This window comes from Hyaena hyaena, unplaced genomic scaffold, assembly GCF_003009895.1.
Source record: "Hyaena hyaena isolate Hyena2069 unplaced genomic scaffold, ASM300989v1 scaffold_528, whole genome shotgun sequence".
Taxonomy (NCBI): domain Eukaryota; kingdom Metazoa; phylum Chordata; class Mammalia; order Carnivora; family Hyaenidae; genus Hyaena; species Hyaena hyaena.
Window position 1 is genome coordinate 730,366 of NW_024081158.1, and position 25,055 is coordinate 755,420.

At 38.7% G+C, this 25,055-nt stretch overlaps 1 protein-coding gene across 2 annotated transcripts; it reads right to left on the bottom strand.

The window, feature by feature from the left end:
- Positions 1–1,484: 1,484 nt before the first annotated feature.
- SAMD9L (sterile alpha motif domain containing 9 like) lies at positions 1,485–21,763 on the bottom strand. Of its 2 annotated transcripts, XM_039255438.1 has the most exons (3): positions 21,579–21,763; positions 18,116–18,292; positions 1,485–6,569 (listed from the first exon to the last, which is right to left on the bottom strand). In XM_039255438.1, exon 3 carries the CDS (start codon positions 6,547–6,549, stop codon positions 1,795–1,797), a length of 4,755 nt encoding a protein of 1,584 aa, XP_039111369.1. In that variant the 5' UTR covers positions 6,550–6,569; positions 18,116–18,292; positions 21,579–21,763; the 3' UTR covers positions 1,485–1,794. The 2 variants fall into 2 exon arrangements, with proteins under 2 accessions (XP_039111369.1, XP_039111370.1); XM_039255439.1 differs by lacking the exon at positions 18,116–18,292.
- Between the last annotated feature and the right edge of the window lie 3,292 nt (positions 21,764–25,055).

A 25,055-nucleotide genomic window follows, 5' to 3' on the forward strand; every position in this document is an offset into this window, starting at 1 on the left:
ATCTGTTCTGAAATAGGGAGTCGAACTTCTCTGCCTGATAATGTAAAACTCAGTCTTCCTTGAGGGTGAATGACATCTCTGCATATTATATATCTTTCAGAAAAAATGGAATTCTTTCCAGGGACCTCAGAGGGTTGGTAGCTTAATCTCTAAGTTAATGATTCCTGTTTAGGGGTTTCTCAGGTGAAAGAGCTGAGCAAGGGCCACCCTCTGATGCGGCTGTTGAAAGTGGGTTGAGAAAAGAAAAGGCCCCTATAAAACCTTGTAGAGGAGCTGGGCCTTTGAACTCTGAAGGATATTCATGGATAACAGGAATATTTAACAATTTTTCTTCCTTCTATTAGAACATTTTTTCTCTTAAGTCAAGCTGTTAGTTAAGTGTTGCTAAATGTTGTAGCGCTATGAAGGTTTAAGGGTCCAGCCTGTGTCCAGGGATGTGTGAACACTTGGAAGAGTGTGCTACCACATGGACTGCAGAAAGGGGAGGCAGCAGTTTGGAGCAAGATCAGCAGCAGATGTGGCTTCTAGCAACAGGGTCATGTTTGTGGACCATGTGAACATTTCCCAGAGTTTTAAAGAAATACTGGTAAAAAGGACCCTGATAGGGAATAGATATCTAGATGACAAGAGGAATTGGTTTGGTTTTACAACCTGGAATATCTAAGTTATGTTTTCAGGAGATATGAAGAAGTAGATAAATAAACATGTATTTGTGAAGTATTTGATTTAATCTACATTAGTGTGTGTTTTGCTTTATACGCAATGGATCTCTCTTAAAATCCAAGCTCTGGAATGCTGTTTGAGGCTGTTCTGCTTGGTTTAAGTCTGGGATCAAGCCTCTAGGATTGCATTCCTGGCACTGGAAAGTTGGGAACACACACTGCCATGAGGAAGTCATCTAATCAGGCAGGGCCTCTAGGGTCAGGGAAGACTTCCTGGTGAAGTTGATTCAAACTGAGTTGTGATGGACAAATCAGAATAGTCATATGGAAAATGTTGGATGAAAATAACAGAATATTTGACAGAGAACAATGTGTATATAGTACAGGTTGAGAAGTCAAAAGAGAAAGGAGAGCAGTGAATGGAAAAAAGAAGCCAGCGGAGATGGGCTGTAAAGAATAGGTGGAGATAAGACTATGTTGACGGGAAGCAAAAATGGCTGTAGAAACAGATTTATCTGTAAATGGGAGCAAGAAGGCAAAGGGAGTTCAAGCTTGTGACCACTTTGTTTTCTGTTCCCTTTCCCCTCCTGAAGCAGGAAGTTGGGAGAAGGGCAAGGGGTACAAGGAATTGTGTATTTATATGGATAGGTGGAAAGGTAGATGGAAGAGGAGAACAAAATATTTAACTTCCATACCAAGATGATACTCTGGTGTGGCTCTATGGGTCTGATTTCTAAAAACTGAGGAAGGGCTTTTCCTTTAATATTTATCTTATTTAAATCTCTGCTTTCACAGTGAATGAATAATTCACAATTCAGAATATTCATGAGTGATATAATCAAAACAGATTTTATTGACCTATAGACAGTTATGATGTGACCAGTGGATACCAACTGAATATACATCTGAAATGTGTATTTAAAACACTGAACAGTCAACTCTGCTGTGTACCAAATTCTGTATAGATATACTTAATGCCTTCGAAAAGCTTTGCAATACATTCAGGGAGATAAATGCAGAATCCGTGATTGCAGATTAGCCAATAATGTTATTAAAATGCCATGGGAATGGAGAGAGGGAATAAAATCAGAGAGAGAGAGATGAATAAACATATTTGAGTTAATATGTTTTCTTATATTACTTCTATGTCATATGCCAGAGGGCCTTCCATGGAAAATCCTAGGTAGAAGGATACTCTTTCTATGTTCCCACCACTTCTGAGTGGACCTGAATAAACAGGTGTTACTGGTATTTTAATTTTCTTCTCCGTTCCATATTCCATAGAGATTAGCTTGCCTTCAGCCTGACCAGTTAGACGACACAGGAGGTCTTTGACTTCTTTTTTTTTCCAAACGTCACCACTCTGCCCAAGGGAATTTATATTTTGTACTTTGCTGAAGTATTGCTCTATCTCGGCCTTGTGAACAAGACTGTGGAGACCCTTCTTCTTCCCCAGATAAAAAAATGTGCTTGCCTGCTTGGACCTGCACATGCTCCTGTACTGTCTCTTGAAGGTTCTGTTTAAGGATAAAACATACTTTTCCATTAGTTTGGAATCTTCATCTAGCTCTTGGTTATCTGGCCAGAACAGAAGGCAGGCCAAAAAATAAGAATCTGGACATTGATGACTTACTACTGTGACTCTCAACACTTCTCGGAGCTGTTTTTTCAGTGTGGTAAGTGGTTGAATGGATTTGGAGTGGGGTTTTAGACAGTTAAGAATAATGTTGGCTAAAATGAAATTTAGTTTCTCCTTTGTCATCTGTTTACTTGGGTTTTGCTTCAGTAGGAAAGAATAATTGTTCACTATATTTTCCATATTGTTTGCAGCATCTTTGTGATTGGGATTAAGATATTCCAGGAGTCCAGAAAACCTATCTGCTCTCAAAGCTTCTAAGCCTTTCCTGCATTTCTCTTCTTGGAGAAACGGACTCTCTTTGCCCTCTAGTGAACTGAGATCCAAATGGCAGAAAAGTTGCATGTATTTCTTGAAATAACGAGTGACTTTTTTGCTTAATGAGATTTCAACTATTTCTTTTTGGGCGTTCCTCATTTCCAGAAGAACCATATAATCATTAAGGAAGTCAAAGCACCTTTTCAAATCTGATTGTAAATTTTGTAAGTAGGGTGTGAACTTGCTAAGAGCGAAATAATATTCACATTTTGGATTTATGGGAGTAATTCCCTTTCCTGATAAAAATTCTACCATGGCTTTTTTACATAATTCACTTTCTTTGAGGAAATAGGGAGTGAGCTGGAGAATCTGAATAGTGTAAAGACCAACTTCAATTTCACCCAAGAAACAGGCTGTGTTGTACGTGTCATATTTTCTTTGAAACTTCTGTGGTGCCCAGCCCTCTCTTTCATAACCTTTCCTCTCAGTTTGCTCTTGGGATATTTTGAAAGCTCTTGAGGCATTTTCAGCAGCTTCCAGGAGATATGTTAGATCATCAACAGTAATATCCTTGGAGTTCTTCTTTTCATCCAACCACCATTTGATTTGACTTTTGTAGACTTGACCAAGTGTATCTGAGATATAGGAATTTTTAGATGCTCTCTTCTTGGCCTGATTTGCCCAATCCAGAGCAATGTTAAAATTCTTTTCTTTAATGTAGAAATATCTTGCTAAGGCCTGACAAATGAATGCATTTTGTGGGAATCGAATACTCCCTGCCTCCAAAACCTTTTCAATTTCTTCGTTCTTTAAAGCTTCAATTAACGGGGCAAACAGAGTATCTGTTTCATCTCCATACTCCTTGCGCTGTCTTGTAAGCAGAAGAGTTTGCACATCATGTTGAAATTTTTCTCTTCCTATTCCAGAAATATAGAATAAATTCTCATTTAAGATCTTCAATGCAATTTGACATTTAGTCAAATTATAGCTTTCTTCCAGTTCTTTCAGACAGGAAATGGCAATCAAAGGATGAATGATGCGCACACCTATGTATCTCCCAAAATCTGCAACTTCTGTGTTTATTAGAAGTGTAGAATAGGCTCCCATCTTGTCCTCTAGGCTTTCAGGTTCCCAGGGTGTACTAGTGTATATGATTCCCAAAAATATTTCACACTGTGACACTGAAATTGTAGAATCAGTAACATAAGAGTTGAGTAGAGCCAGGAAAGAGATGAGTTGTGCTTCCTTGCTGTCAACATTCTGTCCTTTTAGGATATTCCTGACTACCTTTTCTATATAGTTTTTGTTAAAATTGCTTTTCATGATCATGAAGGAATAAAAGTTTTCACAGTTCTTGTGTTCCTTTTCAATTTCTTCCAGTTTAGCCTCAAAAGCTCTTTGTTCCTTGGGAGAAAGTTGGTAGGTTAGTGCAACACTGTCTGCTAATTTTGCAGTCTCATCAGGATTCTGGGATCTCATGCAGTTGAGGATAATTACCAGTGTCTTTTCATATCTCAAGCCCTTCTCTGCTAAAATGGAATCAATGGCATTCTGTAGGACATAAACACTTTCTTGGTCTTCAAAATCATCCACAAGGAGAAGTACAGGAAAGTAGTCTTCATAGCTGGTTGCCTTATAGGTAATCAGTTTGGTCACTTGTTCTACAATTTCTGCAAAATCAGTTGTTTTGTTTTTTAACACAGCACATCTAAAGTTTTTCTTTAAGTCCCAGAGGACATTCATAGCTAATGTAGTACCCCCACAGCCTGGATGATGATAGAGATTAATAATTTTTGCAAATACTGGTTTAGGAGAGTCTGCCCAGCATTGTATCAGATCTTTAAGCTTTTCATAACTATCCCTTTTGACAAAAGCTGAAGAATAGTTTTCAGAAGAAAAATAGAAGTTCCACCAGGATACTTTGCCACCTCGATAAAAGTGTTCCTCTTTTGAGGTCTTAAATTCTTGGAATTTAGCTTTATCTTTCTCTATGTCTGTGTCTTTACACTCATTTTCACAGAGGATTTCCAGTGCAGTCAAGATATCCTCTTCCTTTTTCTCTAAGATAACGGAAGAAAATCCATGGGAAGGCAAAAATCTTCTTGATGACTGAGTCACTGGTTTTAGTTTAAGAATAGTACTGTTTATCAGTTCTAAATTTAAAGTGGAAATACTGTGGTTTGTTAATTCATCTGCCATTGTCAGTCTTGTTTGTAGCAGATCTTTCCATCGTTGATAAATCTGTGAGTTTACACAGATACATAGTATATTTTCCATTCCTTTGAGAGCTTGGTAGAAAGCACAGAAAGTTTCAATGATGGGATCTCCTGGGCTTTCCACTGGAGAGAGTAATAGAAACACTACCAGAAATTTCCCTCTTGTCATTATATTTTCATCTGTGAGAAATAAAATCAGCTTCCTGACCTCAGAAGCTCTTTCTCTATGCCATAAGTGTGGCTCTAGAGGCTTATGGCTCTCATTTTTCAAGTCTGATCTGCCATTGCAGAAGATCCAGCTGGGCTGCTGGTAAAGATTCAAACTAGAAATTTTCTCCCTTATGTTATTTGTCTTTTCTTCAAATTGATTTGGAAAGTGAAGATTTGCAACTCGGCTTTTTTTGTAAGCTTTGGCCACCCCCTTGCTCACAGATTCAGGATCAAACTCCAACACAGCAAACCATTTCATTTCCTTTAGAAAATCTAAGTTATTTGTTTGGTTTGGATGGCATTTATTTGTTACAAGAATGTACCAGCTATAGTATGAATTATCCAGTGAATCTCGGTTGCCTATGAGAAGTTTGACAAGCTTTTGTCCTTCACTCTCCTTCTTTTTTGCTTTCACCTCATATTCTTCTTCAGCTTCTTTTCTAGATGCTGTTAGGGACTTTAGATTTTGTAAAAATTCTTTGTAAGCTATATCCCGTTGCTTGACATTGGCCAGGATATCCTTAGAGCTGGCCCCATCTCTCACAAACAGTGAAAGATCTTGGTTTGGTTTCCACGTTTCATTTTTACAACTTTGCATCCTGATTAAGAAATACTTTTCTTCACATACGGAGTGTTTTGGAATAACATCTACTTCTATGACAAATCTATCAGATGGTGTATTGTTCTGCAGTAAAACGTCCACAAACCTTGGTTCCCGAATGCACGACTTGGCTACATTGACCTCAGCTTCAAAGTACTGTCTGATCGTATTATTGAAGTGGTCAATGAAGGCATCTTTACTGGTGACTTTCACACCAACGATTTGTCCATGGGGTTTGTTCTTGACTCCAAAATGAATGGTGCCATTGGTGCGTGAATTCATACAAGCTGATGCAAATCGGAAGACTTCATTGCTAAATTTCATCTTAATGTCCTTTTCCGTGGCTGCTTCTGTATTAGTAAGGGCTTTGAATTCATGTGTTGGGTCTATGAGATTGAGTGGGCCAGTTTCAGGTTGTAGAATACTATGTTCTATGTAACGCTGGCTATTATGGAACTGATCAAAAGGATATGGCATACAAGTCAACTGTTCAGTTTTTAGCTTATCCTCATTTTGGTCTTCCGTGGTTTTGCCTTCATCTAATGCATCTTCTTTTGTAAGAATTGATTCTTGGTTTTTGGTATCTCTGGTCTCTCTGAGATCATGATTAAAATTGGATAACACTGTTTTCTCATCTTCCTTTTTCGTCTGTTGTGGCTTTTTTGGGTGTTCTTCTTGGGATGGTTTTGTATGATCTAATTGTCCAGAATCCTGATTGTTACTTTCAAGGTACATGTTATTCAGTTTGTCATATTTACGTTTTATCACAAGTGCTGGACCCCGTGGTAGCCCCATTTCTCTAAGGTCCATCTCAGTTAATTCCTGCAGGACTAATCCAGTTACTTCTTCATTGAGCAGAATCTGCCCATATCTCTCATCAACCTTAAGGTCTTCGGTTACCCATTGTTTCACATGCTCTTTGGTCCAGTTGTTGGTCATTTCAGGTAGCTTTACTTTTTCACTCATTTCAAGCTTGCTGTTTTTACCTTGGAGAAAGTAATACGATAAGCATTTTAGTAATATGCTTTACCATTGAAATTGCATAGTCAATTATGTATATAATTTTATATAAACAACATATATAAAATATTGTTCAAGGATGACTCTTAAAACTAGTTGATACATATTTTTAATGTTTTGTAGTCCCAATTAGTGCTCTTGTTTCCGAGATGATTATAATTGTGATTATGAAATGAGTAGTAGCTTCCAATTAGGGTGACATACACCTTTATCCATATAGTAATTTTCCCTTTTATCCCTTTTAGGCTTAACTTGGTGAAAGTTGGGTTTTTGTAACTTTTTAAAAATGTTTTCTTAAATTAATATTTGAGAGAGAGAGAGAGAGAGAGAGAGTGTGTGTGTGAGTGGGTCAGGGCAGAAAGAGAGAGAGGTAAACACAGAATCTGAAGCAGCCTCCAGGCTTGGAGCTGTCAGCACAGAGACTGATGTGGGGCTGGAACTCATGAACCACGAGATCATGACCTGAGCCAAAGTTGGAAGCTCACGTGACTGAGCCACCCAAGTACACCAGGGTTTTTGTAATTTAAAACCAGAATTTTAAGTAACAAGGCATTGATTCCCATAGCTGAGTACTGCAAATAAACTTTAAAATATAAAACCAGATAAGTGGAGATGGGAGGTTGGGGAACAGAAAACTCCTTTCTCAGTGAGGAAGATGGCCATCTTTGTTACATAGTAATGAAGCAATCAGCTACCTCATCACCTCCTGTCTTTAGGAACTCAAGCTGTTAGGCCACCGAGGCAGAAAGGGATGTGATAGCGGAATGTTAGGGAAATCAATTTGGTTGACTAATTCTTGTGGCTCTCAGAGATACCAAAAGAGTTAGCTGTAGTTCATACTGGCCTGGCCTGACTGAAATTAGGTAAAAAAATAGTATGAGTTTTTAAATTTGTTAAAACTATTTCAGCCTATGTAGCAACATTTTTCTAGACATATCTCCTGAGGCAAGGGAAACAAAAGCAAAACTTAACTATTGGGACTCCATCAAAATAAAAAGCTCTGTACAGCAAAGGAAACAATCAATGAAACTAAAAGACAACCTACTGAATGGGAGGAGATATTTGCAAATGACGTATTTGATAATGGGCTCATATCCAAATATATATAAAGAGCTTATATGAGTCATTACAAAAATAAAAGCAAATAATCCAACTAAAAATGGAAAGAAGACATAAACAGACATTTCTCCAAAGAAGACATACAGTTGGCCAACAGACATATGAAAAGATGCTCATCATCACTTATCATCAGGGAACTATAAATCAAAACTACAAGCACTGGGTGTTATATGGAAACCAACTTGATAATAAACTATTAAAAAAAAAAAAAGAAAGGAGAGGAAGATGGCAGCAGAGTAAGAGGACCCTAGGCTCATCATGTCTCATGAATACAACTAGATAACTATAAAATCATCCTAACGATCCCAGAAATTGACCCAAAAGAGCAGAATACACATTCTTTCAAGTGCTCACAGAACATCCTCCAGAAAAGATCACATATTAGGTCACAAAACAGACCTCAACAAATACAATAAGACTGAAATGATACTACACACTTTTTCTGACCATGACACTATGAAACTAGAAGACAACTACAAGAAAAAAATTGGAAAGATCACAAATACATGGAGGCTAAACAGCATGCTAGTAAACAATGAATGGGTCAACTGGGAAATAAAACAAGAAATTGAAGAATACATGGAAACAAATGAAAATCAAATCTTAAACAGTCTTTGGAATGTAGCAAAAGTGGTCCTAAGAGGGAAGTATATACAATACAGGCTTACCTCAAGAAGCAAGAAAAATCTCAAATAAACAACCTAATTTTACACCTAAAGCAGCTATAAATAGAACAACAAACAAAGCCTAAAGCTGGCAGAAGGAAGGAAATAATAAAGATTAGAGCAGAAATAAATGATATAGAAACTTAAACAATAGAACAGATCAATGAAATCAGGAGCTGTTCTTTGAAAAAATTAATAAATAAACCTCTAGCCAGACTTATCAAAAAGAAAAGAGAAAGGGCCCAGATCATTCACCATGATCAAGTGGAATTTATTCCTGGGTTGCGAGGTGGTTCAATATTTGCAAATCAATCAATGTGGTATACCACATTAAGAAAAGAATGGATAAGAACCATATGATCATTTCAATAGACACAAAAAAAATAATTGTTTGGTACAAGATATAACACCCATTCATGATAAAAACCTCAACAGAGTAGGTTTAGAGGGAACATACTTCAACATAATAAAAGCCACATATGAAAACCTGACAGCTAATATCATCCTCAGTGGGGAAAAACTGAGAGCTTTTCCTCTGCAGTCAGGAACAACACAGAGATGTCCACTCTCACCAGTTATTTAACATACTACTGGAAGTCCTAGCAACAGGAATTAGACAACATAAAGTAATAAAAGGCATCTAAATCTGTAATAAAGAAGTAAGACTTTCACTACTTGCATATGACATGATACTCTATACAGAAATCTGAAAGACTTCACCAAAAAACTGCTAGAACTGATAAATAGAATTCAATAAAGTTGCAGAATACAAAATCAATGTGCAAAAATATGTTGCATTTCTATACAGCAATAATGAAGCAGCAGAAAGAGAAAATAAATCCCATTTATAATTGCACCAAACCAGTAAGATACCTAGGAATAAACCTAACCAAACAGGTAGAAAAACCTGTACTCTGAAAAGTGTAAAGCAATAATGAAAGAAATTGAAGGTGAACAACAACAACAACAACAACAACAACAAAAGGAAAGACATTCCATGCTCATGGACTAGAAAAACAAATATTGTTAAAACGTCTATACAACTCAAAGCAATCTACACATTTAATGCAATCCCTGTCAAATACCAACAGCATTTTTTCACAGAATTAGAACAAATAATCTTAAAATTTGTATGGAACTGGGATGCCTGGTGCTCAGTCAGTTGAGCATCCAACTCTTAATATTGGCTCAGGTCATGATCCCTACATTGTGGATCAAGCCCCATGTTTGGCTTCATGCTGAGCATGGAGTTTGCTTGAGATTCATTCTCTCTCTCATGTCCTGCTCCCCCCACTTGCACACTCTTCCTCTCTCAAATTAAAAAAAATCTCTTGTATGGAACCACAAAAGACCCCAAATAGCCAAAGCAATGTTGAAAAAGAAAAAACAAAGCTGGAAGCATCACGATTCTGGACTTTAAGTTATATTACAAAGCTATAGTGATCAAAACAGTATGGTACTGGTACAAAAATAGACACTAGATCAATGGAATGGAATAAAAAACCCAGATATAAACCCACAATTATATGCTCAGTTAATCTTCAAAAAAAAAAAAGCAAGAAAGAGTATCCAATGGGAAAAAGTCTCTTCAATATATGGTGCTGGGAAAACTGGACAGCCACATGCAAAAGAATGAAACTTGACCTCTTTGTTGCGCCAAACAAAAATAAACTCAAAATGGATTAAAGTCCTCAAGGTGAAACCTGAAACCATAAAAATTATGGAGAAAAGCACAAGCAGTAACTTCTTTTTCATCGGCCGTAACAACTTGTTTCTATATCTGTCTCCTGAGGCAAGGGAAACAAAAGTAAAAATAAACTATTGAGACTTCATCAAAATAAAAAGCTTCTGCACAGCAAAGGAAATGATCAACAAAACTAAAAGGTAAATATGGAATGGGAATGGATATTTGCAAGTGACATCTTATAAAATGTTAGTATCCAAAAATCTATAAAGAACTTCATAGAACTCAACACCCCAAAAATGCAAAATCTAAAATGGGCAAAAGATATGAATAGATATTTTTCCAAAGAAGATGTTCCAGATGGCCAACAGACCTATGAAAAGATGCTCAACATCATTGATAATCAGGAGATACAAATCAAAACTACAGTCAGATATTCCCTCACACCTGTCAAAATGGCTGAAATTAACAACACAAGTAACAATAGGTATTGGCAAGGATGTGTAGAAATGGGAGCCATTTTGCACTGTTGGTGGGGATGCACATTGGTGCAGCCACTCTGGAAAACAGTATGGATGTTCCTCAAAAAGTTAAAAATAGAACTGCTCTACAACCCAGAAATTGCACTACTAGGTATTTACTCAAAGAATACAAAACTACTAATTCAGAGGGATAAATGTACCCTAATATTTATAGCAAGTTTACCTACAATAGCCAAACTATGGAAGTAGCTCAAGTATATCAAATGATGAATGGATAAAGAAGTGGTGTATATATATATACATTTATATATATATATACATTTATATATATATATAAAATGAAATATTACTCAGCCATAAAAAATGAAATATTTCCATTTGTAACAATACGGATGGAATTAGAGAGTAGTATGATAAGCAAGATAAGTCAGTCAGAGAAAGACAAATACCATATGATTTCACTTTGCCTTCAGTCTGCAGGACACACCTAATCCTGAGCCAATTAGCAGAACTTTGAGCTACTGGCACAACGAACATTATAAACGTATTTCAGATGGCCAATTCCATCTGAATTCACTTTACAGTGTAGATCCAAGAGGTCTTAGAGTTTCCATAAGAATTAGCGCACATATCACAACCAGAGATAAATATCATCGGTTTATTCACTCAACTAATTTTTATTGAGCACCTATTAGGCATCATGCTCAAGAAAAATAGTGGTAACCAAAAGAGGCGTGAAGTTTTTCATAGTACTTATAGTCCAATGGAGCAAATTTAAAATAGAAAAAAATGCCCCACACACATACATTCAAAACAGCTTATAATAAATTGTGATCGTGCTTTGTGTAAGACACAATAAGGGCCAAAGGACTGGGATCTGTGAGGAAGAGAGGAATGTCCCTAGCAGGAAAGTGGGGGCCTTGGGCAGGTGAAGTTAAAGCGGGGCTTGGGAGTAGGGTGGGAAGCAGGCAGAAGGAGCAAGTCTGGCGGGCAGAGTGAAGGGAGTAAGGAAGAGTCTATCTACCTGGTGAGACTTCCAAAGCCTTATCTACAGGGTCTAAGGAGACAGGTGCGGTGGTGCTCTGCAGTGTTCTCTCCCCGCTCCTGCTCCCAGATCTGGGTACCGGGTCTGCCAAAGAGCAGAGGGAATTACCGACAAGGAGATGACTCCACACATCGCAGAGCCTGGAGCCTCATCACTGATCCTTCTGCTTCCTCTGCAGAGGCCCTAAGTGTCATTTCAGTTAAGACTGAAGGGAGGGGTACTGGTCCTGCCTTACCTGTTTACAAACACCGGTAGAAGCAGTTATCAGGAAACGTAGCTAATGAAAGATTTTTTGAGGTCACTTTGGAGAAAAGCTTGAACAAAAAAGCATGACTACTGTATTATTGTTAAACTTTTTAGAAAGTATTTATTTTTGAGAGAGAGAGGGCGGGGGAGGTGGGGCAGAGAGAGAAGATCCAAAGCAGGTTCTGTGCTGTCAGCAGACAAACGTGATGAGGAGCCCAAACTCATGAGCCACAAGATCATGACCTGAGCCAAAGTTGATGTTTAACCAACAGAGCCACCCAGGTGCCCCTACTGTATTATTTTTAAATTTAGTCTTAAAATGTTTCATACTTTAGGAATTTTCTGAACACTTGTTTTTTATACACTTTAATATATTTTGACCCCCTTTCTGTCAGCTGAAGGGAAGAGGCACTCATGCCCTCAGACACTTCCTGTCATAATTTTTGGTGGCTCAAATGATCCTTCAATACACTGGCCTTTTCTCCCTCTTGACTGCCTCTTGTCTAATGATCTTGACCTCCCTCCAACACCACTCTTACAGTCACATCATTGACCTTATCATAACTGTTATGGGTTGAATTATGACCACTCCCTCCTAAAACGTATGTGTTTGTGATAGGTGAAATGAAAGGAGGTCACTTATGTCAAGGGGTTTTAAAATGGATCCATTAAGGGGATGGGCCATATACATGTCCTCACTGGTGGAACCATGAACTTTTAAACCTGGCCAAATCATGGGGCGCCTGGGTGGCTCAGTCGGTTGGGAGTCCGACTTCTGCTCAGGTCATGATCTCACCGTTTGTGGGTCTCCCCCTCTCTCTGACCCTCCCCTGCTCACACTCTCTCTCTCAGAAATAAGTAAAACATTTAAAAAAATTAAATCTGGCCAAATCAAAAATATTCCAAGGACTCAGCCCAAATTTGCTACTTGCTACCAAGAGGTTTTACTTAGTGATAGCCTTAGCAATCAGTTACATTCAGTTAAGATTAGCTTTCTACCACCAAAACCAATCAAAAATTCTTTTTTTAACATTAAAAAAATGTTTAATGTTTATTTTTGAGAGAGAGAGAGAGAGAAACAGCATGATTGGGGAGGGACAGAGAGAAAGGGAGACACAGAATCTGAAGCAGGCCCTAGGCTCTGGACTGTCAGCACAGAGCCAGATGTGGGGCTTGAACTCAAGAACTACGAGATCATGACCTGAGCCAAAATCGACTGAGACAATCAGACGCCCCTTTAAAAATGTTTTTAATGTTTATTTATTTTTGAGAGAGAGAGAGAGAGAGAGAAAGCAGGAGAAGGCAGAGAAAGATGGAGACACAGAATCTAAAGCAGGGTCCAGGCTCAGAGCTGTTGGCACAGAGCCCGATGTGGGGCTTGAACCCTCTAACTGTGAGATCATGACCTGAGCTGAACTTGGATGCTTAACTGACTGAGATGCTCCAATCAAAAATTCTTTGTAAGCAACATTATGTATATGAACATTCCCTTTTTGCCTTAAAAACCCCTGACTTTTCTTAATGGGACACTATGTGGGTTGCTGCCTAAATCTATGTACTCCAAAATACAATTTTTGATCTCAATAGATACTCTTGCTTAATTATTGCCTCCTGACAGGTTTAGGCTGATGTGACAAAGTCCTCACCCCACTTCCTTGGAGCACAGCCCTTTTGGACATAGGGTCATTGAAGATGTTAATATGAAGCCATTAGAGTAGGCCCTAATTCAATATGACTGGTATCTTATTAGGAAGGGGAAATTTAGACACAGAGGCACACACACACACATGGAGAACACCATGTGCAGAAGAAGGCAGGGACTGGGGTGATCTATAAGCCAAGGAACGCCAGATATTGCCAGCAAACCACCAGAAGCTAGAGGAAAATCAGGGAACACATTCCCATTTACAGCCCTCCACACGAAAGAACCTCACCAACATGTTGATCTTAAAGAAGACTTCCAGCCTCCAGAACTGTGACATAATATATTTGTGTGGTTTAAGCCACTCAGTTTGCGGTACTTTGTTATAGCAGCCCGAGCCAACTGATAGAATCACTAATGACTACAAGCCTTCCAGCATCTTGGATTCAAGTACCTCCCTCCTGCATTGCCGGGAGCCACACCGGCCTCTATGGATGGCAGTCACAGCAAGGAAATGGCAGTGTTTGCACAGCTACTACCATGAGAAATGAAAACTGGTATCTCCTGCTACTACTGGCTCGTGTTGTGCTGGTATTGACCAGGCCTCACAATATTCCATATCAGACCAATATTCTGAACACAGATACCTCATAAGGAAAAGCATATTCCTGCCTTTACAAGAGAGATTTTAGATGAAAGGTCTATGGATGCTTGTCAAAAGGCTCTTCCTAAGGGCCTTGCAGATCCAAGACTTAGAGGGTTAAGAACACAAGAATTACAACTGAGCCTGGCCCCGAGACAAAGAGCCTAATTTAGAGTTAAGGTACAGATAAGGGCAGAACTTAAGTTAATACTTACACCTTCTCCTAATTGGTGATGTATGGCAGTCCCTTCCCCAACGCCTACTTTCTGCAAACGCCCTCCCTTACAGGTGGCTGGGATGAGGACAGATAAGAGTAGCTAAAACATTACCCACAAACAAAAGGCTGACACATTTAGGGCCTCCATGGTGTTCACACATTCGGCATCAAATGTCGCATCCACAAACAACTTATTAACCAACTCAAAAACATTCATTTGAGAGCCAGACAGAATGACTCTTAGCCCATCTATACACTTAACCTATGACCTAACCTTAGTGTTATTAACTTAGAACAAATATGTATCCTGTCTTTTACTAAGAATACCCTAATTCTCTAGTTATAAGATTTACTTAACCTCACTATAATTGCAATAGTTCTGCAAGAATATTTCTGTAAAACCTGCTTCTGTACACTTTCCAAAGCATCTTATCACAAAGAGCTATCCATTGTAAAAATTCCTTTTTCTGATGTCATGTTATCATTTAACCTATAAATAAAGACACCAAAACTGACAGGACAGAGATGCCTGCCTGGTGATCAGAAAGAATCACGGGGCTCTCTCACTCTCTCTTTCGCCGACACCGTCCATCCTTCAGGGACCCCTGGACCTGTCGGAGCCGGCACGGCCTCCGGCACTGCATCTCCTCACTGCCTCTCCCTTGTAACTAGCTTAATTTTTTTGTTCATTCATTATAATCACTTGCCCTCTCCTCCCTCCTCTTGTTCTCTGTCTGTCAGCTCGGTGGAACATGGCTGGACAATGACCCTGCATGTCCCAACTGCTCTCACTTTAAAGTCATGACCATTGTCCTCCAGCAGACTGTTAATGCTCCAAGCTACCATTCTGCTTCCCTGCTGTATTCACTCTCTCACTGTCCGAAATGGCTATTTCACACATTCTTCTCTCTCATCAAATCTCCGCAACCTCCTCACTATTGTCTCTTTCCGCTGTAACCCTGCTTTCTATTGCAACGAGGAAACTGAAACAATCAGAAGAGAGCTTCTCTGAGCTCCTAAAACCACATCTACCACTATACTGTTCTTGAGTTTTCTTCTGTTACTAGGTTCATACATTCTATTTTAGTTTTAGTTTCTGTTCTTTGAATGGACTGTCCCTAACTCCTTGCTCTGGAGAGGAGATCTGCACATCTCTGGGTATCTCTCCTGGGAGATGCTCTTGTCATTCTCCACAGACGTGCTCTGTCCAGGTTTGTGGCAATATCTTCTCTTAGTCAGCATCCTTTCTCATCTTCTCCTCTGGGTACCCCAAATATTGTAAGGAAAAGCTCTAGATTTTCTCTTCTGATTTAGCCAGTAAGTATAGCAATCCCACTAGACTATAGCACTCTACAGAAAGGAGTGTGTGTCCACGTGTAATGTGGGGATGTGGAAGGGCTGGTCTTTGGGCTACCTGCTAGGGAGACATCTTTTCCTTTATTGTTTGAATTCTGCTGGGAATCACAGGGAAATGGGAGCATTCTTCTCAAATCGGAAGTGCATCTGTCCTCCCCAAATCTGTTTTTAATCTCTACTTTATCTCACAGGCTCCCTACTGTTCAAAGATGAAGACCTTTTATAACATTAAAAAATTTCTCAGCTGCCCACTGCTGTGATGGGAGCTGAGAAGATACATAATGATCTGAAGTTACTATATATTTGGTAATGCTTTCACATGAATTTTGCATTCTGTCAATTATACAACCATCTTATATGGTCTATGATCCATACTTGGATCATGTATTTAATTCAAGGTGACCAAAATTTGGGCAAAAATGCTTTAATGATGCTTTGGTATAATTCTTTGGCCCAGTGTGTTTTCAACCTCATTTTGGGTGATGATTTGTTACTATTTATTTAGAACTTTAATGTATTTCACTATTCTGAGGCTGACAAAGTCATTTCCTGAACATTATCTGATTAGACTTACATCCTGGAGTGTTGGCATATTTTTTTAAATACAGGGGACCTTTATGTATAACAAGAAGTTACACAGTATAAATAAAGGGAAGGGGTTGTCAGGAAAACAATGTCATGATTGATTATGTCTCCTCTCAGCCAACCTGTTTTCATTGTATAGGAGCAAGGGATAGAACCAGTGTTGTCTTGGTTGTTTCTTGCTCTTGTTCTACTTCTTAAAAAGAAAACCACATAAAACCTTAAGGTCTAAAATGGAGAAAGGTGTTGCTCTGTTTGGAACTGGGGAGAAGACCTCTCTCCTTTATTCTGTTCTGGGAAATTTTTGAATCCCAGAGTTTTCCTATGAGTACCCAATTTCAGGACCCATCTCTTTCTTTCTCTCTCTCTTTCTCTATTTTCTTTCTTTCTTTCTTTCTTTCTTTCTTTCTTTCTTTCTTTCTTTCTTTCTTTCTTTCTCTTTCTTTTCCTTTTTTCCTTCTTTCTTTCCTTCCTTCCTTCCTTCCTTCCTCCTTTCCTTCCTTCCTTCCTTCCTTCCTTCCTTCCTTCCTTCCTTCCTTCCTTCCTTTCTTGAGAGAGGGAGAGAGAGGAAGAAAGAGAATCCCAAGCAGGCTCTGCACTATCAACACAGAGCCCAATATGGGCTGTGATCTCACAAACGGTGGGACATGACCTGAGCTCAAATCAAGAGTCTGACACTTAACCAACTGAGCCACCCAGGTGTCCCAGGACTCATTTCTTGAAAACTTTTATTTTCTCACTTTGGGGTTGATCAGGAAGGATCAAACCAAACAGCTCTTAGGGCAAGCAGTGGTGCCCACCCCTGTCTCCAGGAAGCTAGGTCTCAGCAGCCCACAGGTATCTTTGCCTCTAGGGAAGAACGTACACAATTGGGGATCAGCAGGCCTACTGTTCTTCAGAAATGAAACTGCCAGTCAGGCTAGTTACATTTCTGGAAGTGCACGTTAAAATGATGTATTTCCTCCCATAGTCTTTGTACAAGCTAGTTGTGAAAGAAAACCTTAAATAAAATGATTAGGGGTGCCTGGCTGGATCAGTCAGAAGAACATGCAACTTTTGATCTTGGGGTGGTGAGTTCAAGCCCCATGTTGGATGTAGAGATTACTAAAGTAAATAAATATTTTAAAAAATAAAATAATTAAACTTTGGTGGGTCTAATCTAACTTTTGTTATCATCTTGGGTTATACAGGACAGGGGTTGCCATAGCTGCACATGGCTACAATTTTCTACACAGGTGGGTATGCTTCAATTCCTGATCCTCTGATCAACATTTCACTTAGGTCTTTCTAGACTCATCTCTGGAGACTTCCATTTCTAGAAACACTCCGCACCATGGTTGTTGGAAGGTTTCTTTTTTAAAGACTTCTGCAGAGGCACCTGGGTGGTTCAGTCGGTTAAGCATCTGACTTACACTTAGATCATGATCTCACAGTTTGTGAATTTGAGCCCTGCGTTGTGCTCTGTGCTGACAGCTCAGAGCCTGGAGCCTGCTTCAGATTCTGTGTCTCCCTCTCTGTCTCTGCCTCTCCCCTGCTCGTGCTTTGTCTCTCAAAAATAAATAAACGTTAAAAATCTTTTTTTTTTTTTTTAACAATTCTGCAGTCAGTGCAAGTTACATCTAGCGATACATATATGTGCAAACAGGAATATTTCTCATTCCTTTTAGAATCATTTCGTTAGAAATAGCTCATGTACACTTGAAAATATACTCATTTTCCAAGTTCTACTCTACTTTTTAGACTTAATTTTTAAAAACAGCTTTTAAAGAAATTTGATGAAACAGATATCTTCAATAATTAGAAACTCACAAAGCCTTTTCTGAAAACTTACTTTTTATATCAGCAACTTAAAATAGTTCTTCATGAGGTACTTTGACCTCAAGCTGTTAAATTAGTTGTCTTTTCTTGAAACTTTGCAAGAGTATTGTCCTGGAAAGCAATTGTGAGGAAATTCAGATGTAGGCAGAACAGATCTGATCCTTTTCCAGTTTTGCTTTTTGTTGAGAATCTGTTACATCAAAAAACAAAATGATATCAAAGAAAATGGAAACACAAAATGGTATCAAGAAAATTGATTGGATTGTTGCTTAGGAACTCTTTATGAGACAGATCTCTTCCCTAACTTCTTATTGTGAAAAGTCAAACATGTACAAGATTTGAAAGAATATCTTCCAGCAAGATGGCATCTCCTCTTGTATTTAAATACTTTTAATACATTAAACAAGCATCCAAAAATCTGTTGCAGGCATTCTTTCTCTTCTTCCACATTTCACATTCAATGTGGAGCAAATCTTGTAGGTTGTCTCTCTAAAACACATCTGGCATCTGACCACCGGCCACCACCTCCATGGCTACCAATCCATCTAAGACCCCACCTCTCTCCTGGATGACAGGAGCAGCTCCCTCACTTGTTTCACTCTTGCTATTATTGATCCTGCTGGGGGCGGCTCAAAATAGCAGCCAGCGTGACCCTGTTCAAATGTAAATCATGTGCCAATATTGTGTTCAATCCCTCCAGTGGCTTTCCATTTGACTCAGTGTGAGAGCTGAGCTCTTTGTTATAAACTATAAGGCCTCACATGACCTGGCACCCTGTTACCCTTCTGGTACTGCATCTTATTTTCATTTCTCTTTCTAAAGCTGGTCCAGCCCCTTCTTGTTTCTTGCAGGAAGAACCTACTTCTGCTTCTGGCACTGTGCTTGCTTGGACTCCGTGGGACGTCCTCAGATACCTGCAGGGCTCACTCCTTCCCTTCGCTCAGGTCTTTCATCCCATGTCACCTTCTTATTGAGGCATGGTTAGCCAGCCTGCTGAAAACGTTAGTCCGTCTCCAGTATTTCCTGTTCTTCCTCTGTTTTTTTCTCTTTAAATATATATACTTAGTATTTATCATAATAAAGTATTCCACATACTCATACTTATGTATCTTGTTTCTTTTTTGGTCCCACCCATTATTTCTGTGTACTTCATGAGGACCAGGAGTTTTTACATGTATTCACTATTTTACAGTGGTTAGCACAGAGTAGCTTTTAACAAAAAGCTACATTCAACTACATGTTGAATGAGTAACATTTTCTCAGAGTAGTTTAAAATAATGAATTTTCGGCAGCTCCTGAGTTAGCCATGTCTGTGGGTCCAAGGACTAAGGGACTGCTCATTTCACTAGGGCAGTGCTTTCCCTCGGCCTGAATCCCACACAGAAATCTAGGAATATATGCTTACTAGGCTGCTTGATAAGGGCCAGAACTAATTCTAGCTTCAATCACCTGGTCACAAGGAAGGAAAAGGAAATTTTGTCAAAAGGAAAGGAAAATTAATAAGTATGTTTTCTCCTCTAGTACTTCTAGCTACCCTAGTTTCATAATATCCAGTATCATTTCTGCTGTGTCACTCACAGTTTCCAGATAAGATCATTTCTCATATTGGACTATGTTTCTTTCTCTTTTCTGGGTCCTCAGTGTCAGAACCTCAGCACCTCTGCTGTTCTCATCTGCTGCCTCTGCTCTGGAAAGCTGATCCTGGTGAGGGACTTACCACCTTCCCACAGACACACTCTGCGCAGATCTGCTGCGAAACTTCTCTTAGTCAGAGTCCTCTTTCAGTAATTTAACCACCTACCCTGTCTCTGGGTATCCTAAAGACTGAGAGGACAGACTCAAGGTTTTCTGTTTTGTTTTAGTCAGTGATTATAGCAATTTCACCAAGGCACAGCATTCTAAAGTTCATTATTTAAAAAATTTTTTTTCATAATCTGTGCTCCCAGTGTGGGGCTCGAACTCGTGACCCCGAGATCAAGAGTCACATGCTCTTCTGTAAGCCAGCCTGGCATCCCTTTTAATTTTTTTAAGTTTATTAAAAATATATTTGTTAAGGTCCAACATTCTAGAAATGAAGCAGCACATCAGAAATTTCCCTCTGCAGCATATCCCTTCTTCTTACAGCTTTTATGCCTCTATACAGCCAGCAACTCACTGTGTGCTCTGTCCAGTGCTTTATAACTTTGTGCCACCTAAGAAATGGCAGCTTTCTCTCGCTTCAGCTTCTGCTGTTAGATACCAGGGAGGTAGAAACACTGTTCTCAGTTAAGGTCACAGACATTTATTCCCCAAATCTGGAGTCTTTTCTTCTGTTAAATGGAAAAATTGACAATACCTTGTCTTAACATGATATACTAAGCTCTTTAATAATATCTCGGACTGATTATAATGTCAAAGGGTTCTCAATCTCCCTCTCCTCTCATGACAGCAGTTCTGAACATATAATAATTTGAACTTATTATGTTCAGTAATGCTTTTAAAATAGTTTGTACCTTTCGGTTATAAGAGCATCTGCATATATATTGTTGGGGCTAAGCAAAGATCAAAATGACTGGTGTGGACAAATTTTGAGACTGACTTGACATAACACTGGCTTCCTGGGAGCCCTCATCTTCCTGTTTTGAAACAATTGTGAACGCAAATCTTACCAGTAATGACATTAATTATTAGCAAAGGAACTACAGGATGCCATCCTTCAGCAACTACTGTTTTCTCTCTTTAGGTATTGAACAAGAAGTGCCAAATCACCGGAGTGCATAGGGTCCAGCGTTGGTGCCCACCTACCCTCATCTCAGGGGGGTCCTCAGAGGATCCCAAATATCTATGCTCCCAGCAGTTATGTTCAGTAGGACTCAGCTGATCTTCAGGGAGAGTCTCTGAAGGATCCTGACGCTAGTCTGGAAGGGCTACACATCCCCCCCTGCTGGTCTGAAGAAACGAAACCACACACAATGCAAGTTAAGTTTCATTTCCTGGTTAAGTTTCCATTTTCAGTTTGTAACCAGATTGCGGGGTGGGGGTGGGGGAGAAGAATGTGAAGAGACTTCTTACAAAGACAAATAGCGTTTGGAGAGTGCTATCTTTGATTAAATGTAAAGCTTCTAGTAACATCTTAAGTTATGGAAGACAGAATTTCACATAGTTGCACATGACCACAAGTTCCTTTACAATCTTTAACGTTTACATTCCTGAACTTTGCATTGTTTCTCTGTTGTCTTACTGCCTTATAGGACCGTAAAGTTCTTACCACTCCACCTACACTTAACAGTACATTGCTTTCTAGAAGAGCATATACAAATTTAGCCTCAGTTAAATATGTCGATACATATCTATTAATATTTCTAATTACTTTCAACATTTTTGCAAGCAATATTGTGCCAACACAAGTATTTATATAAAAAGTACAGCTTGGGTTTTAAAAAAAATAGCCATCCTATCGGCAGAAAATATAAAAGTTTACTGATTGTGTAACTTACCAGGATTTTCCTGAAAACTTCCTCTTTTTATACTGGAAAGTTGAAGCAGTTGATTTCAACCTTTGTTTTCTTAATCCTTTCCTGCTGGGCAGGAGAAATAAGATTGTAAGACCCTTTTTAGAAAACCAAGAAATTAAGTTGTGAAGTTCTCTGGCCGACTCCTCTGAGGGTGTGTGAGATCTGCCGTGAAGAAGCAGAATGAGGAAGTATAAATGCAGTCAGTTTCACTTTTGCTCAGGAATGGTTTATTTGGACTTGGAAAGATGTAAAATATCAAAAAGTTAACACCTCAGAAAATTATCAAAATATTTGAACCACTGCTTAGAAACTATTCATCAGACAGTATTTTAAATCATTAGAGTTAAGAAATTGCAGTCGGGGGACACCTATGGAAAAAAATATAAATACAGAAGAGAACATTAAAATCTCGATGTGATCTAAGTGCCTGGTGTGGGATGAATTGTAACCCTCCAGAATTCATATTCAGAATGTGACTGTATTTTGAGATAGGGTCTTTAAAAAAGTTTATTTATTTATTTTGAGAGATAGAGCAAGACAGTGCAAGTGGAGAAGGGGCAGAGAGAGAGGGAGAGAAAGAGAGAATCCAAAGCAGGCTCCACACCCAGCTCAGAGCCAGACACAAATCTTAGTCCCAAGACCCTGGGATCATGACCTGAGCCAAAATCAAAAATCAAAATCATGCCCTGAGTCAGACACCCAACTAACTGAGCTACCCAGGTGCCTTGAGATAGGGTCTTTAAAGAGATAGGTTAGTTAAAAAGAGGTCACTAGGGTGGGCTCTAATTTAACATGACTTGTGTCCTTATAAGAAGAGATTAGGATATAGACACACACACACACACACACACACACACAGGGAGAGAGAGAGAGAAGAGAGAGAGAAAACTACATGAAGATACAGAGAGAAGAGAGGCATCTATAAGCCATAGTGTTTCCCAAAGTTGTCACACCAGTTTATACTCCTATTAGTAGTGTATTAAGAGTTCTCCTTATCTTACATCCTTGCTAACTCTTGGTATTATGAGATTTTTTCTTTTTAAAAAAAAAAAAATTAAATGTTTTTTTGTTTATTTTCTGAGAGAGAGAGAGAGAGAGAGAGAAAGAAAGAACAGCGTGAGCAGTGGAGGGTCAGAGAGAGAGGGAGATACAGAATCTGAAGCAGGCTCCAGGCTCTGAGCTAGCTGTCAGCACAGAGCCCGACGCGGGACTTGGACCCACAAACTATGAGATCATGTCCTGAGCCGAAGTCAGATGCTTAACCGACTGAGCCACCCAGGGGCCTCGAGATTTTCTTTTTAAATGTTTATTTATTTTTGAGAGAGAAAAAGACACACAGACAGAGCACGAGTGGGGGAAGGGAAGAGAGAGAGGAAGACAGAATCCAAAGCAGGCTCCAGCCTCTGAGCTGTCAGCACAGAGCTTGATGCCACTGTGAGATCATGACCTGAGCTGAAGTTGGACACTTAACCAACTGAGCCACCCAGGCACCCCTTGAGACTTTCTAATTTTTGTCATTCATGTCCATGTGAAGTCCTATTTTGTTGTGGTTGTAATTTTAATTTCCCTCATTACTAGTGAGGGTGAAAATTTTTACAATGGTGCAAAAGTGATAATGCATTCAGTAGAAGCCATACTTCAAATTTTGAAACATTTTTTCATAGGTTTAGGACTATTTATGCTTCCTCTTCTGTGAAATTTCTGTTCATTTTTTGGTACATTTTTCTATAAGATTGGTCATATTTTTCTTATTTGTTTTAGGATGCTTTAATATATCAATTCATATTAGAAAATTTTCAGTTAAAGAAAATACTAGAAAATACTAAAAAATTTCCTGCTATGACTATTTTGTGAAAAATTTCAAAACACTTGGTACCAAGATATTTACACAAAGATATTTACTGAGAAATGTTATAATACCAAAGAAAAATGGGCAATACCTTAACTGACCATAAATAGGAATTGGTGGTATAGTTGTATAATTGAAATACAGCCATTAAAAATTTTTAATGCATCCCTATTGAAACCAAACGATTTCCAGAATTCAAGGGAAATAATTCAGGAATGGAATAGGGTATGTTGTATAATCCTGTTTGTGCTCAAATAAATTTTTAAGTATGTAATAATATGTGAACATAGAGTCTGCATACATACATGTACACATAAGCTGGTATATGCATAAATATACCAGCAGGAAATTATGTCATTACATCTGCAGGAAGAGATTGGGGCTTAAAGATTAGAAGAAATTTAGCTATTAACTATCTTTCTGTTCTATTTTTTCCATGTCTTCTATTACTTTTATTTATATTTTATTTATTTATGAAAAAATTCTACTTGTTAGAATGTATGATATAGATATACAAATGTAGGGAGAGTGAAAAGTCTTGGATCATTCTGTAATTTTTAAATTTGAGAAACAAGTTGAATGGTGGCCCAGCAAATCAAGGAAGGGAAATACAGGGGAAAAACATGTTGAGGGGTCAGGATTATGAATTAAGATTATTTTAAATTTGTGTCAATTGTCCTGTCTGTTGCTTCTTTTATATGTAATATTCCCCAGTGAAAAATTTATCCTTGAGCTCATCTTTTCATAGCAACAAGAACAGAATGGCAACTAGGGCCTGTTGTTTGTTTAAGAGATCACAGGAAGATGAATGGGCAACCCAAAACTATGATAACTATGGCAAGTATAACCAGACTTACATAATCCACAAGACTAGCAGCTGGAGAGCAGATGTCAGTTACCATTTAGATAATATACTCCTACAGCCAGTTTTGAGGTCTAAGCCAACTTGCTCTTCATAAAGGTCCTGCAATGCTATAACAAATAAATATGATAAATATTTCTTCAATTCTTTCCCACAAGGACATGCACTCATTTACTTGAATGTGCAGTGAAGAAAGAGGATTACCTAGACCTCTTGAGGATTGTTGGATATAAGTTCTGAGGTGATCCTAATGCCAAGGATCCAAAATGCCATTTTGGTCCTCTGGTTAGAGTGGGGGCTCATGGAGGAAACAGAATAATGGAGACATGGCACAAGTCCATCTCAGAGGTAGATTCAATGCGTTTGCAAACTTACCATGGTTATTTCTCCACTCCAAGACTACATAACTGTGATAAAGATTCTAATCAACTCACATAACTCTCACATTGGTTTCATGACCTATCAAACAAGAGTCATTACAGTAGAATGGACCAAGTCAAAGCTTCTAAAGTTGCCCATACATCCTTCTGCCACAACAGTGAATCAGGAAGCAATACATTATCCTGAGGAGAGTTACAGAGATTATTAGCACTCCTGTCAAAAACATAGCAAAAGAATGAGTAGTGGTCCTTATTTCTCCATTCAAATGTTTTATATGACCCTTGTTAAAGTAGATAAATCAAACATATGGTGGTGGGCTATCATAAGCTCAACTAAATGGTAGTCCCAACTATAATTGTCCTGCCAG

What these genes read in the sequence shown, in the direction of transcription:
- SAMD9L (XM_039255439.1), bottom strand. Translation starts at nt 6,549, where the DNA reads ATGAGTGAAAAAGTAAAGCTACCTGAAATGACCAACAACTGGACCAAA.